This window comes from Odontomachus brunneus, unplaced genomic scaffold (assembly GCF_010583005.1).
Source record: "Odontomachus brunneus isolate Ranch 3 - 2012 unplaced genomic scaffold, Obru_v1 Obru_scaffold_015, whole genome shotgun sequence".
Taxonomy (NCBI): domain Eukaryota; kingdom Metazoa; phylum Arthropoda; class Insecta; order Hymenoptera; family Formicidae; genus Odontomachus; species Odontomachus brunneus.
This window is the reverse complement of record NW_022639465.1, coordinates 2,633,548-2,646,132: the sequence shown is the minus strand read 5'-3', so window position 1 is coordinate 2,646,132 and position 12,585 is coordinate 2,633,548. Positions and strand designations below refer to the sequence as shown.

The following is a 12,585-nucleotide window of genomic DNA, read 5'->3' as shown; positions in this document are numbered from 1 at the left end:
TATATATATATATATATATATATATATATATCCCTTTTCCTCACTTTTTTCTCTGCCCCTCTTTGAAACTGGTTCCTCGTGCATGATACGTCTCCTCGCGTTGCTCTTGTATTAAGGTTTTACGGTAACAAATGAGTTCTGAAATATCAGCTACAGTTACTACACGTGTAGTAATATACTATGCGTACTACAAGAATCTCGCGTTTAGAATCGTCAATATTTATGGTAAGAAAAATGCTTTTAAATTCGTTATCACGAAGAAAGAGACACATCGACCTTACATACGCGTCACGCGTCAGGAAGCAGCGCGCTTGGTATATCAATGCGATCGCCTAAGAAAAACGGCCGCGGAATCGACCGCAAGCCTCGTATCAAAAGAGCCCGCGAATAACGAATCGAAATAATATAATCGTTAAATTGTACTCGCTTAATTGCCGATATACATGACGATTATGTCCACCCCGATGTACCTAGGTTCGTTCTTGTACCCACGATTATCGTTGTTGAGTACCTTCCACACTTGGGTGGTGTACACATTAGGTGCAGGCTGTCGCTCGAAAGCCGTGCATTCTCTCGTTCGCGGATACCCGGCGATTAATTCTGGTAATTACATGTATTGCGGGTGAGCGAGCGAGAGTAGGGAGCAGCGAGACTTTCGTGCGGCCGCGTATCTTGTATATATATATATATATATATATATATATATATATATATATATATATACATACGTATATGTGTATATATACATATATACACATAGAGTATCTGACGCAATACTACGTGTGAAGGTGGAGCATGTCCTCATGTGTACAAAAAACGCTGGCAGTTTGCAAACAACTACGTGAAATTTCGAGATATTAAAAAAAAAAAAATTAGCGAACTTGGGCGCGCGATGATATAGGCCGAGCTCTGTAAGCTCTGAGATCTCATTGAAAGTGGTTGAGACGCGATTGTTTCTTAGCGAAACGCATACGACACGCTCGCAATATATCGAAAAACACTTTGCTATGCACTGCTCGCATCTCCGACTTTCCTCCGCCTCGTTCTGCAATTTTCGGTGAGATTTTGCGCTTATAGAACTCGTTCCACAACATCATGCGCTCTGTGATTCGTTCATTTTTCTCACTAACATCTCGGAATTTCACGTGATTGTTTGCAAACTGCCAAGGGTGCTCAGGTGTTCTACCTTCACACGTGGTATTGCGTGCTTGCGTCGGACACTCTGTATATATATATACACACACAAACACACAAACACAGCGTGTCTCAGACCTATCCTTCGTAACTTTCGTGGCAACGTAGAAAGTCTTATATTTCTGCGATATTCGCAATAATAGTCGAGATATTAATTAAAGAAGATTGGTGAATGATCACGCGCGATGATAGATGAGCTGTAATGGCGATATATATTGTTGTATGCTTGTACATTAAGTCAAATTGAACAAAAAAGCCCTTTATCATTTTGCAAATAACCACGTAGATTTTTAGTTATTAATGAAAGAAAATTGTCACATGATTGCGCGATACAAATCTATGTGGTTATTTATAAAATAGGAGATTTTATTCAGTTTGACTTAATGTATATGACTGAGACAAGCGATAATACTTGAGGCTGGCGTACGACTCGCGACGCGAGTCGCCGGCCGAGCGGTGGACTCTCCTGCGGGAGTCACGCGGGAGATCTCAGAGAGGTCTCTTGTACGCGTGAGAGGCACGTGCCTCATGACGAGCATAGTTTTTCTCGCTAGACATGTCCTGGCGAATATTCGAGAAGACGCGAGTCTCCCTGCCACGCTGGCGAGCGGATCCAGTCGCCGGTACGAGAGCCCGGAGCAGTCATAGCGACGTGCTTTTGCTTGCGCTATTCACCGCTGACGCGATATCCGATTAGTATAATAATTGCTTTGCGCGCTGCGCTGCGCTCGTTGCTTTGCTTAGCAATCGCTTAGGCTAGTTCTTCTCGTGTTTTCGCCGATAGCTTGCGACTGTCGGCTCGCTCCGGTCGCAGGACCACCGACGGTACCGACGCTTTCCGCTTGTTGCGCGTGTATTGTAAAACTATTTGTGTAAAAGTGATTAAATGTGTGCTTGTCGAACTCGTGTTCAAGTTCTTTCCGCTCCCGGGCGTGCACTTTAGCCGAATCGCATTTCGATTGTTAAATCGTCCGTCCTAGAGCGTTTCGCTCGCGGCCTAGCAATCGCCAAGACAGTATAAATATACGAGAGTGGACAGCGCCACTACAGCTCATCTACTATATCGTGCTATATCATTCACAAATCTTTTTTATTTAATACCTCGAGATATTGCGCATATAGCAGAACGGTATGGCATTTTTATGTCCATCTCAATTCGTTCTATGTTCCTACAAAAATTGCGGAGAAGAGTTTGGGACATCCTGTATATGTATGTGTGCGTGCATGTGTGTGTGTACACATATGTATCTCCACGAGTATTTTTCGCGACACTGCACCGTGTATATGTGTATGTTGATTGCGTGAGAGTGCGTGTTTAGTGTGCGTGGATATTTTGTACGAAATACAAACGCACGCGTGCCAACGCGTGCATAGTAACGTCGCTACATTCACGCAGCGATAATGTTTCTCGCTCGAGTGACGAATGCGTGACGACACGCGAAAGTAGATACGAGAAAACGTCGTCGTCGGGTTACTTGCTACGTCGGGGAACACCCCCGCGAAAAAGAGAGAAATGAAAAGAGAGACGTGGAGTCGATTAGAATCATTTAGACTAGAGTCGCTCAACCGACGAGTTAGCTACAGGAAACATGTGTGTATATACGATCGCGTGAAAAGGAGACGCGCTTCGCAGTAACATATATCGGCCATAATCGCGCCAACTTGCTGTCATCAAGATCAAGCCACTATCTCCTCGCAGTCTTGGAGTCAATATAGGCATGTCGGCGCGCATAAGATTGACTTTGATTACTTTACGAGCCTTCATCTCTAAAGTCGCTAAAGTCGTGTATCGCTCGACATAGTGCTCTTATTTTACTTTTATTTTACTCAACTGCTTTTTTTGTCTTTTTTTTTCAGTTTTTCCTCTTATAATTATTATATAACTATATTCAGTATCGTCTCTTACAATAGCCTCGAGAGTTGTGCTATGACGTTCCTCCCTTCCACGCCCGCCTTCCTCCACTTCATCTTTGCTTCCTCCCCCCTCTTTCACTTTTTCTCATTTTCTTACGCCGTGTTATAATTTTGGTATAATCTCTTAAAGCTTCGTTTGGCACGTATAATTAGAATGTTATTTTTAGTTTACGGAAGAATTCGATTTAGCGTAATCTCTCTCCCTTGTGTTCTTGCCTCCTGATCGCTAATAATCCTCCCGTACTTCCATCCTCTTCGTCCATGTGATTTGCTCTCAGCCACCCTCACGTTATTATTACATTTAAACATTACATTCATTTACAGTTTTACACTTCGCTACGTTGTAAAATTTACATCGAGTGTATACATCGTTTAATCGGTTTGTGTGAGCGACAAGTTACAAGGATTATCATTATTTTTTTGATATTTTATGTAATTAAGGATTCTTGTGCCGTTTAATTCTTCGTGTTGAGTCCTCCGTCGCAACTTCGTCACCGTTCATATCCGGCGCCGCTTGCTCCGCATTACCTCCGTACGTACGAGAAGGAGATGTTCCCAGCCGGGGAGCAGCGCGACGGTTCCGGATGTTTTTCGCAGGGCCCGAAGGTGACGAACGCGTCGGAGGAGGACACCGGTACACCCGGTTTCCGAGTATACCGGAGGTGTGATGCAATTGTCGAGCACGCGCGCGACGCGGACAGAAATTTATGAACGTTACGATATCCATGGCAATACCCGCATCGCGTCACTTGCGAAACTCGGAGACCGGGCTGCGTGCGTTTTGACTAGAGAGTCGTCGCCGGCCGGCTCGCACGCCTCGTCACAGCGCGAACGGGTACGTGTCACCCCTCGCCGAGATCTACGCGATGCCCCAATTTCCCAATTCTCCAATTCGTCATCGAGCGAGACACAACGCGGTGTATAGGCGCAGTATCTAACGAGCATTCATCAATGTCGCTGAGCATCGTTCGAAGAGCTCTGAAGCGAAACGACTGCCAACGGACTCGCTGGAGCGATTCGCCAAATACGCGCGGCGACGTTCTGCGCGCGAGGCTGAGAACTCTCTCTGTGGAGACGCTACGCCCCTTTTAAAAAGAAAGAAAGAAAGAAAGGAACCACTGCCTCGTTAAGACTTTTTGACATGTGTCGCCAGAAATTGGCGGCCGAAATTTGAGAACCGGGAATATTGTACACCAAACAAACCCGCGCGCTGTGTCTCTGCCGCGTACAGGAAATTACGGGCTTGTTTACGTCGCTCTGCATACTACACTGTTGATTCCCCGACAAGGATATATTAGTACATTATTAATTTTTTTTACAAGTTAATGGCAACACCGACGTAATGGCAATGCGGCATAACAGCGTTAGAACATTAAACTCCGACGTTACGTCGGACTAGAAGGAAGGAGGAAGGGAGATAGAAAGGGAAGGAGAGAGAGAGAGAGAGAGAGAGAGGGAGAGAAAGAGAGGGGGAAGGAAGGAGGAAGAGAGGGAGAGAGAGAGAGAGAGAGAGAGAGAAAGAGAGAGGGGAGGGAAGGAGAGAGAGAGGAATAGAGGGGGGAGGAAGAGGGTGGGAAGGAGGGAGGGAAAGAGTCGCTCAAACACGATCACTAATTAATTAATTCCCGCTAAAAAATGCAGCCGTTCAAACGGCGCAGAAACGACGCGTGATCGTCGGGGGTTAATCTCTCCTGTCCTGATGATTTGAGGGCACTCTCGGCCGGTGAACGCCAAGGCGAGAACTTCAGCGGCTCCTCCTGTGACTTAAAGCGATTGCGCGCGAGCGGCCGGCGATATATCGATAAGAATACCACAAGGCGATTTGGTAGTCGAGAGCATCAAACACTTCGTCGCGGCAACCGTCGATCTCTTCGCTTCGTACGCTCTCGGAAACGCGTAAAAACGGAGAAAAGTAAACAGCTATATGTTTAATAATAATAATAATAAGCTATAATAATAATATTATAATAATAATCTATAATAAAATTATAATAATAATATGACAATAAAAACAACAACAACCACAACAATAATAATAACAACGATAACAATAAAAATAACAATAATGATGATGGTGATAATAATAATAATAATGGAATGTTGCTTCGAGGTGTTCGAGATGTGTGTGTGCGTTTTTACGCGCAATGCGTGTGCAGTCATCCACTGTTGGATCCTCCGGGAAAGCAATCGGGGGAGAAGACCAATGCGAGGGTAGATGTTAGAAACTAGTTGTAGTTTGGCCCCGACGCTGTTGCTCCTGATGCTAGTATCCCCGATCGACCGCGGTACGATTCCTGCTGTGCCATTTGCATTTAAGAATTTTCACGTAAGTCCTGCGAAATGTCGCGTTGCATAGCGCGTAACACATCGGATTTACAGTACTGTTGATATAACAAAGGTAATAAGACATATCCCACAGTTCCCGCGGTATAGAGATTTGACAACCGATGAGAGGCTTCACGAGGACCAGGATGTTGTACGGCGTCCACGTCATTATGAACGCCAGTAGAATGGCCATTAGAGTTTTGGCGGCCTTCTTTTCCGTCTTCTTTTCCGTCTTTTTTTTGTTCGGTTGCTTGTTCAGTATGCTCTTGTCCACCTTTGGTATGGTCTTCGCGTTCAGCGGGATCCTGATGTCTGGCATTTGTGACGACCTCCTCATTACCGATGACGGGCTCGGCGTCGTCAGGCGGAATACCTTGCCGGCGCTACCGCCGGACACACCGGCGCTGAGGCCGCCACCGCCGTCGAGACCGCTGCCACTGGCACCTCCATTGCTTCCTCCTCCTCCTCCTTCACCTACACCGCTACTCCCGCCGACACCGCTGCTATCGCCACTGCCGCTTACACCGCCATCGTCTTCGCTGTCCTCCGTCTTGTGTATCTGGACCGACATGGACTCGTCGTGAATCATCTTTATGCTGGCTCCTTCGCTAAACTTGGTGCCGTTGCTCGGCAATTGGATCAGAATCGTATAAACCTGAAAGTAGGGAGCAGGCAAACGCGTATAAAAAAATCGCGAAAGATAAACAATCGCACGAGACAGACCTGGTATTATTATCCTTATTAGCACGCGCGACTATAATTTTTACCATTCCTTTTCCGTTCTATTCAGAATGACAGAATTCACTACGTATGAATTACTCAAGTTCAAGTGGCCGAACTGTCTACTTTTCTACTTAGAGCGGCACTCTACTTTTCGAGTGGACTTTTCACCCGACTATTACTTTAGAGAAGGAGAGACGTTTAGTGTGATATCTCGTTCTAAAAAATCGCTTAGCGGGAAGCTAAACCGTAGCAGAGAAAAGTTTTGTGAAGGGGATGACCGTAAAACTTGTTGTGTTGTTTGAGCATTCTACAATACAATTGCGTGCGTTGAGCATGATCGTAAGAGCCAACCAGAGTGTTTGATTCACTGATTGCTTTATTCCGATTGGTTGTCGTAATCACTTACAACCACTTACGACCACGCTTACACTATTGTAGAATGGCCTTAATAAAGTACAATGCACCCCGTCGAGGTGGCGCTCAAACGGACACAGGGCGTACGTACAGAATCATTCTTGATGGTTTTCGTGGCGGGGTCGGCTGGGTGCGTCGACCTTTTGTACTCGTGTAACATTATGCCCTTGTCCGGGGCGGCACCCGTGACCTGTAATGCGCCAAGGGAGGGACATCGTGACGCCGTGCTGGGGAGCGGCGTCTCGGCAGACAACGGCGTGAGAGTTTCCTCGTAGCCTGGCACGGTGCGGCTGCTCTCCGGACCCGCGATCTCCTCGTCCTCGTCCTCGTCGTCACGTCCGCTGTGCCACCACGCGATGCACCACATTTTGAGCCAAGTCCAGGAGAACGGCCTAGGCTGTTCGCCGTACAGAAAAGCGGAAAGGCAATTACGATCGATTGTGTCGATAGGGACGACTTTCACTTTCCGCCGCTCACGAAAGATTTCGGGAAGGTCCGCAATGTGCAAAGTTATTCTCGCTGATGTAATCTCGCGTGTGCACGGGTGTTTTTCTCTCTCTCTCCGGTCTACGGTATATGATAATCTTATTACTTACGCCATTGTAATTCTTATCAACGTAAGAGACGGCAATGTGCGTGGTGTGTAAGGCTTCCTCGCCGGTGCTCGACTCGCTTCGCGCTCTTTTACTTTCTTCCAGGTCTAAAGCATCATCGCTACAAAGGAAACGAAAGAATAAGTGTTTTTCTCCGAGCCGCAGTGAGTTTAATTCCAAGTCGCGATACAAGTGACATACTAATCGCTCGCGTTATTCAAACCAAAAAAAAAAGGATAGGAAGGATGCAGTTGAAATAAGAGTTGAGACGAGTTTAAAATAGTGTGTCTCTCCCGTAAAGTATTTCATTCCGCGCGTACGTTTCATCGTATAAATTCTCGAGAAAAGCGTCCTCAATGTTTTCGAGTCGCAACTTGTTAAAACGGCAACACTGAACGTATATGGAACAATAAAGTAATGAGAAAGAGAAAAGTAGGCTCGATCTAATCGAATATTTCGTTTGATTATCTAAAGGAGGAAATAACGAACGAAACAATATTTTGACGAATAATTGTAGGACAATTGAAAGATTCAACGATACTCATCAATCCGGCCATTCACTGGACGACGACAAATTCAGAGGGCAAAGAATTGAAAGAGTTGTTTACCATCTCGAGTTGCTGCGCTTGCCCGCGTCTTGCTTCCCGGCCTGTAAGTTCGGTAGTTCCTTCTGCCGTTTTTTTGTCTCTTTCCATATCCGCCAGTACAATATCATCATTACGCAGACAGGAACATAAAATGCGGCGATGGCTGTAATGAAGGTGACGTAATGATTCGTCTCGATGAATTGAATGTAACACGCGGTCTCCGGCACGGTCCTCTGGCCCTCGATATACGGCCAGCCGTAGATAAAGGGCGGCCAAAGAAGCAGCGATATACCCCAAGCCGCTCCTGGAGGAAAAAAGACGTCATCGCAGGTATCCTTCCCAGTGTCTATTGACTCTTTGTGATCTCTGTGTCCAGGTTCGTTACAATGATGTTTACTATAATTCCGCGACAGTTAACCCTTTAACGGCTACGTCCTGATACATCACCTTGGCAATCGTCACGTTTTGATATGTCAGTTCTAAGCATTTGAAAAGCACTCTTAAAAGTACTCTTGCTTCTCTATAAAGTGTTGTAAAGTGCTGCCGCTCTTCTCGCCAATCGTAAAACCACCTTCAGCGAGGAACCACCGACAGCTAGACGATATCGATAGCAGAACTATTGCTATTTTAATGTCGGCTTTAATCTGTTCGGCCCGTATTACGCTATCGACTGCCGACTCTTAGTAAACTAATCAAAGTGAAGCGGTCTCACTTGTGATTGATCCATTAAGAGACGACAGTCGTAGTCGGCAGTCGTAGTCGGCGGTTAGGTCGGTCCAGTAAGGTTTGTCCAGTAAGGTCGATAGTCCGATACGAGGCTTAAGGCTACTAATCAATTTGCCGAAAGCGTTGACGGTGGCGACATGATTGCAAAATGACGAACTAGGTTCGCAAAGTGCTATATTTAAGGTTGCATTCCGTTAAACGCATATGCGCGCATTTACTTATAGTTTGTATTATGTTATACTAGAGAATGCGCGCATAACTGCGGACAGCAGTCTAAGTTAGAATGAGAGAAAGTATACTTGTCTCTCTCTAACTTATTGCACTATTGCGAAGTTCATCGAAAATGCCCCGAATATTACACATATTGTAACATTTAATGCGTAATTGTTCGGTTATATTCGGCTTCGAGCTGGTTATATTCACACAGCTGGTTTTATATTAATTTCCGTTGAAAATGAGGCGATTTGTTACATTTATTTTATTACATTTACTTGTTACATTTATTTTAATAAATTACTTCGGCAAAACAGGAATATTCGGAGCATTTTACAAAAACAAATTGCAAATGTCATTTTAAGGATGTATATTTTTATTTAGATGTGGTTCGCAAGAATTTTGGGGTTTACCTCCCTTCTGACGAGTTATCGAGAATAAATGGTCGCGATGATCGATCATGAGCCTTAAAGGGTTAAACTGCGACAACTGCGTTGAAACGTTATAGCCGCGCGATTCAGTCAGAAAATTGTCGACAATCGTCGAATGTGCGTCAGTTGCGTGCGTGCGTCTCAAGTCTGACACTCACCGATCATAACGAAGGCTTTCAAGTTGGTCCTTGTGGCTCGATAGGTGAGCGGGCGCGTGACGGAGAAGTATCTGTCGAAGCTGATCGTAAGCAGATTGAGGACCGACGCGTTACTCGCAAGATAGTCGAGGGCGAGCCACAGGTCGCACACGTGGGAGCCGAGCGGCCAGTAACCGAGCACCGTGTACATCGTGAAGAGAGGCATGGAGATTAGGCCGATCGATAAGTCGGCCACCGCCAGGCTGAAGAGGAAATAGTTCGAGATCGTCTGCAGTTGCTTGTCGATCTTGAACGATACCATGACCATTATATTACCGGCGACTGTTACGAAACTGAGAATGACGGCGAACACCGCTATAAACACACGCGTCAATAGCCCGTACTCCTCGGGCTCAACGCCGCAATCAAAACCGTTGCCGACGAAGGTGTCATTGGTAGGAAATTCCCGCGTCGAAGTAACAGTCATGTCTGATGGACTGATCTCTCCTCTCCCTGTCTCCTCTCTCTCTTCCTCTTCTTCTCTTATCCTCGTGTTTCCCGCTCGTTCAGTGTCCTAGCCTTGCGCGTAGTTACACCTACCCTTAACTTGAAAGTGCGACCGACACGGCAACTGGCTCGCACCGCGGGTGACGCGCGTCCTATGGTACCCTCGCGAGCGATCCGCTCTCACTCAACTTGAACCTTGATCTTTGGGGCAATGCAGTCACCCCCGCGGTATCCTCTCTCCCTGGCCCACCTTCGTATCCTTTTACCATGCGCGCGTTGGTACGCTGAAGTGCGCGCTCGCCCACGCGTCCACGCGCACGCCCGCCCGCTCGCACGCATGTACGCACGCACGTACGTACGTACGTACGTATGTACGCGCGATCGCGCGAGCGCCACGCTTCCGGTCCTCCTCGTCGCGTCAGGATACCTGCGGCGAACGGCAGCGCCTTCGCCGGTGCTACCGTCACGATCTTTACCCTCCTTCTCCTCTTTCTCCTGCTCCACCTTCTCGTTTTCGTCTTTCTTTTGATCCACTCTTTCTCCTCCTCCACCACCACCTCCTCCTCCCCCTCCCCCTCCCCCTCCTCCACCTTCACTTCTTCCTCCTCCTTATCCTCTTCCTCCTCCTCCTCCCCCTCCTCCTTCTCTTCCTCTTCCTCCTCCCCCTCCCCCTCCCCCTCCTCCTCCTCCTCCTCCTCCTCCTCTTCCTCGTCCTCTGCCTCCGTCGTCGTCGTGCTCTCGCTAGGTGGAAGGTAGCGTTAACTACATCCCACACTTGTTCCTCTCGGTGGAGACATCGAGTCTACGAGCAGAGACAATACTGATGTACCGAAAAATCGCACCCGTGCCCCTTCCCTCCTCCCTTGGTGATGGTGATCAGTGCATTGAGTAATGTAAGATTAACGGGGGACGGCGGAGGTAGACTCGTGTTTATCATAGTCTAGCTATTACACCCGCGGTAAGCGACCCGTTTTACAATTCGACGCCGGGTCAGTATGAAATTCGAATACATTAGGTGTGTTTTGCAATACGTCGTTTGCCGGAATCTCATGTCAGAACGCAGCCGATGAACCAACGAGAGAGTTAATTTTCCGTAAACGAGTTCTCCTCATTAGACTGTGTTTCCAATATGCAACTCTGACGTATTACAGAACAAACCTTAATAAGGAAATTGGCGCGAAGGGAGAGGCATTTAAAAGGGTAACTTGATGTAATATGAGTTAGCGCAGGAAGTTATGCGTGAAATATCGCGATAGTTCTTGTCCTTTCAGTAGTATGTCGCGCGACGTCGTGCGACTTCGCGATTATCTCGTTTCGTACGATCGGCTACTCTGTCTTAATTGTCGAGTCATCGTCGGTGCACCGAGAGATACTCGAGCGGCATAAAAAAGAATGAAATAACGAACAGAAAAAAGAATAACGAAGAGGAAATGAAGGAGAGTGACAGTCAGACAGACAAACAGAGAGAGAGAGAGAGAGAGAGAGAGAGAGAGAGAGAGAGAGAGAGAGAGAGAGAAGATAAAAAGGAGAGAAAGAGTTCTTTTGTTGTACTTCGGCATGGCACGGGGCTACCAGGTAGTTCGTGAAAAGCGCAACCAATGCCGCGGGACACCACTCCGTTTCCGTCGTCGGATTCGCAAAAGGTACGCCTGTTTTTCCGACTACTACCACTACTTTATCTTTAACGAGCTACTTATTCGCCCCTCGCGAACAAGACGCGCCGTGCATGCGGAGGAAAATAAAAAAAAATGCTGACTGAAAGGAAAGCAGAGAGAGAGAGAGAGAGAGAGAGAGAGAGGGAGAGAGAGAACGCCGGGAGAATGACGATGACGACAACGACTCTCAGCGTTATCAAGCTGTCGCGTACGCGCTTCCGTTTCCGAGCGCGCGCGCGAATGATAATGCGCTACTCCGGGACGAGATTCTCGCGTGTGTCAGCGTGACGCTTATCGAGCACGAGGCCGAGATAATGGATTATCGATGATCCGTCGTTTGACCCTTTTCCCGTCGGTTATAACGCGATAACGATCCCGAATTTTAATTCCCACGATAACAACGGCAATCGAGATACTCGTAATTTCCTTACGCGCGGAACAAACAGGGCGCGTGCCGGGGCGTTTCCCACCTCGCAAAGTGACAAATTAACGATCCTCGACATCTGGTACTTGACCCCGGGGCTTGCGCTCTCGTTAATATAAAATCATCTACCCATGTGCACGCGATCGCGCGTAATTATACCGAAGTACAAAGCTGCAGTAACTCGAATTGCCCGGTGTAATATGTCGTCATGTTACACGAGATCCAGGATAACACACTGAAAGCGGAGTGCACAGAAGATGTCGACGTAAAGTTTCGGGCTTGTATCGGCTAAAATCACAATTCGATAGTGTTCCTTCGCTCGCACTCTGGTCCCGCGCCCTCGTCGAAGAAGAGACTGGCGGAGCCAGCCCGCCCGATGCAAACTCGCAGTAGAACGAGACCTCGTATAGCGGCGCACGGCGAGCAGAGCGACGCTCCAATTACGGACGTATTTCACTTAACTTGTCGACTGCTTGTCCCGTGAACGCATCACCTCGCCGCGCGACCCGGTGACGGCTTTAATACGCATAGGAAATTTCGCGAGTGTTACGAATTAGATCTGCCTGCGTAGCGGCGCATCTGAAAAGGATTGTCTTCTCTCTTTGCCAAGTCGGTTAATTTGAGCAATTAACCGGCAATAAAATGCAGACTGCTCGGCACGATAAATAAAACGCATTTGCACGGTAATGGATCTCCCCCTCTCTCTCTCTCTCTCTCTCTCTCTCTCTCTCTCTCTCTCTCT

The 12,585-nt window shown here is 47.2% G+C and overlaps 1 protein-coding gene across 1 annotated transcript in view; it reads right to left on the bottom strand.

Annotated features, from left to right (window-relative positions):
• Positions 1–3,048: 3,048 nt before the first annotated feature.
• Positions 3,049–12,585, bottom strand: part of LOC116841429 (muscarinic acetylcholine receptor DM1-like) — a 32,006-nt gene continuing 22,469 nt past the window's right edge. The window contains exons 12-16 of the mRNA XM_032809326.1: positions 9,279–9,831; positions 7,772–8,054; positions 7,167–7,284; positions 6,662–6,967; positions 3,049–6,088 (exon numbers count right to left, since the gene is read on the bottom strand). Coding sequence (XP_032665217.1) covers positions 5,372–6,088; positions 6,662–6,967; positions 7,167–7,284; positions 7,772–8,054; positions 9,279–9,831 — 1,977 coding nt within the window. The 3' untranslated portion in view covers positions 3,049–5,371. The remainder of the gene's footprint in view (positions 6,089–6,661; positions 6,968–7,166; positions 7,285–7,771; positions 8,055–9,278; positions 9,832–12,585) is intronic.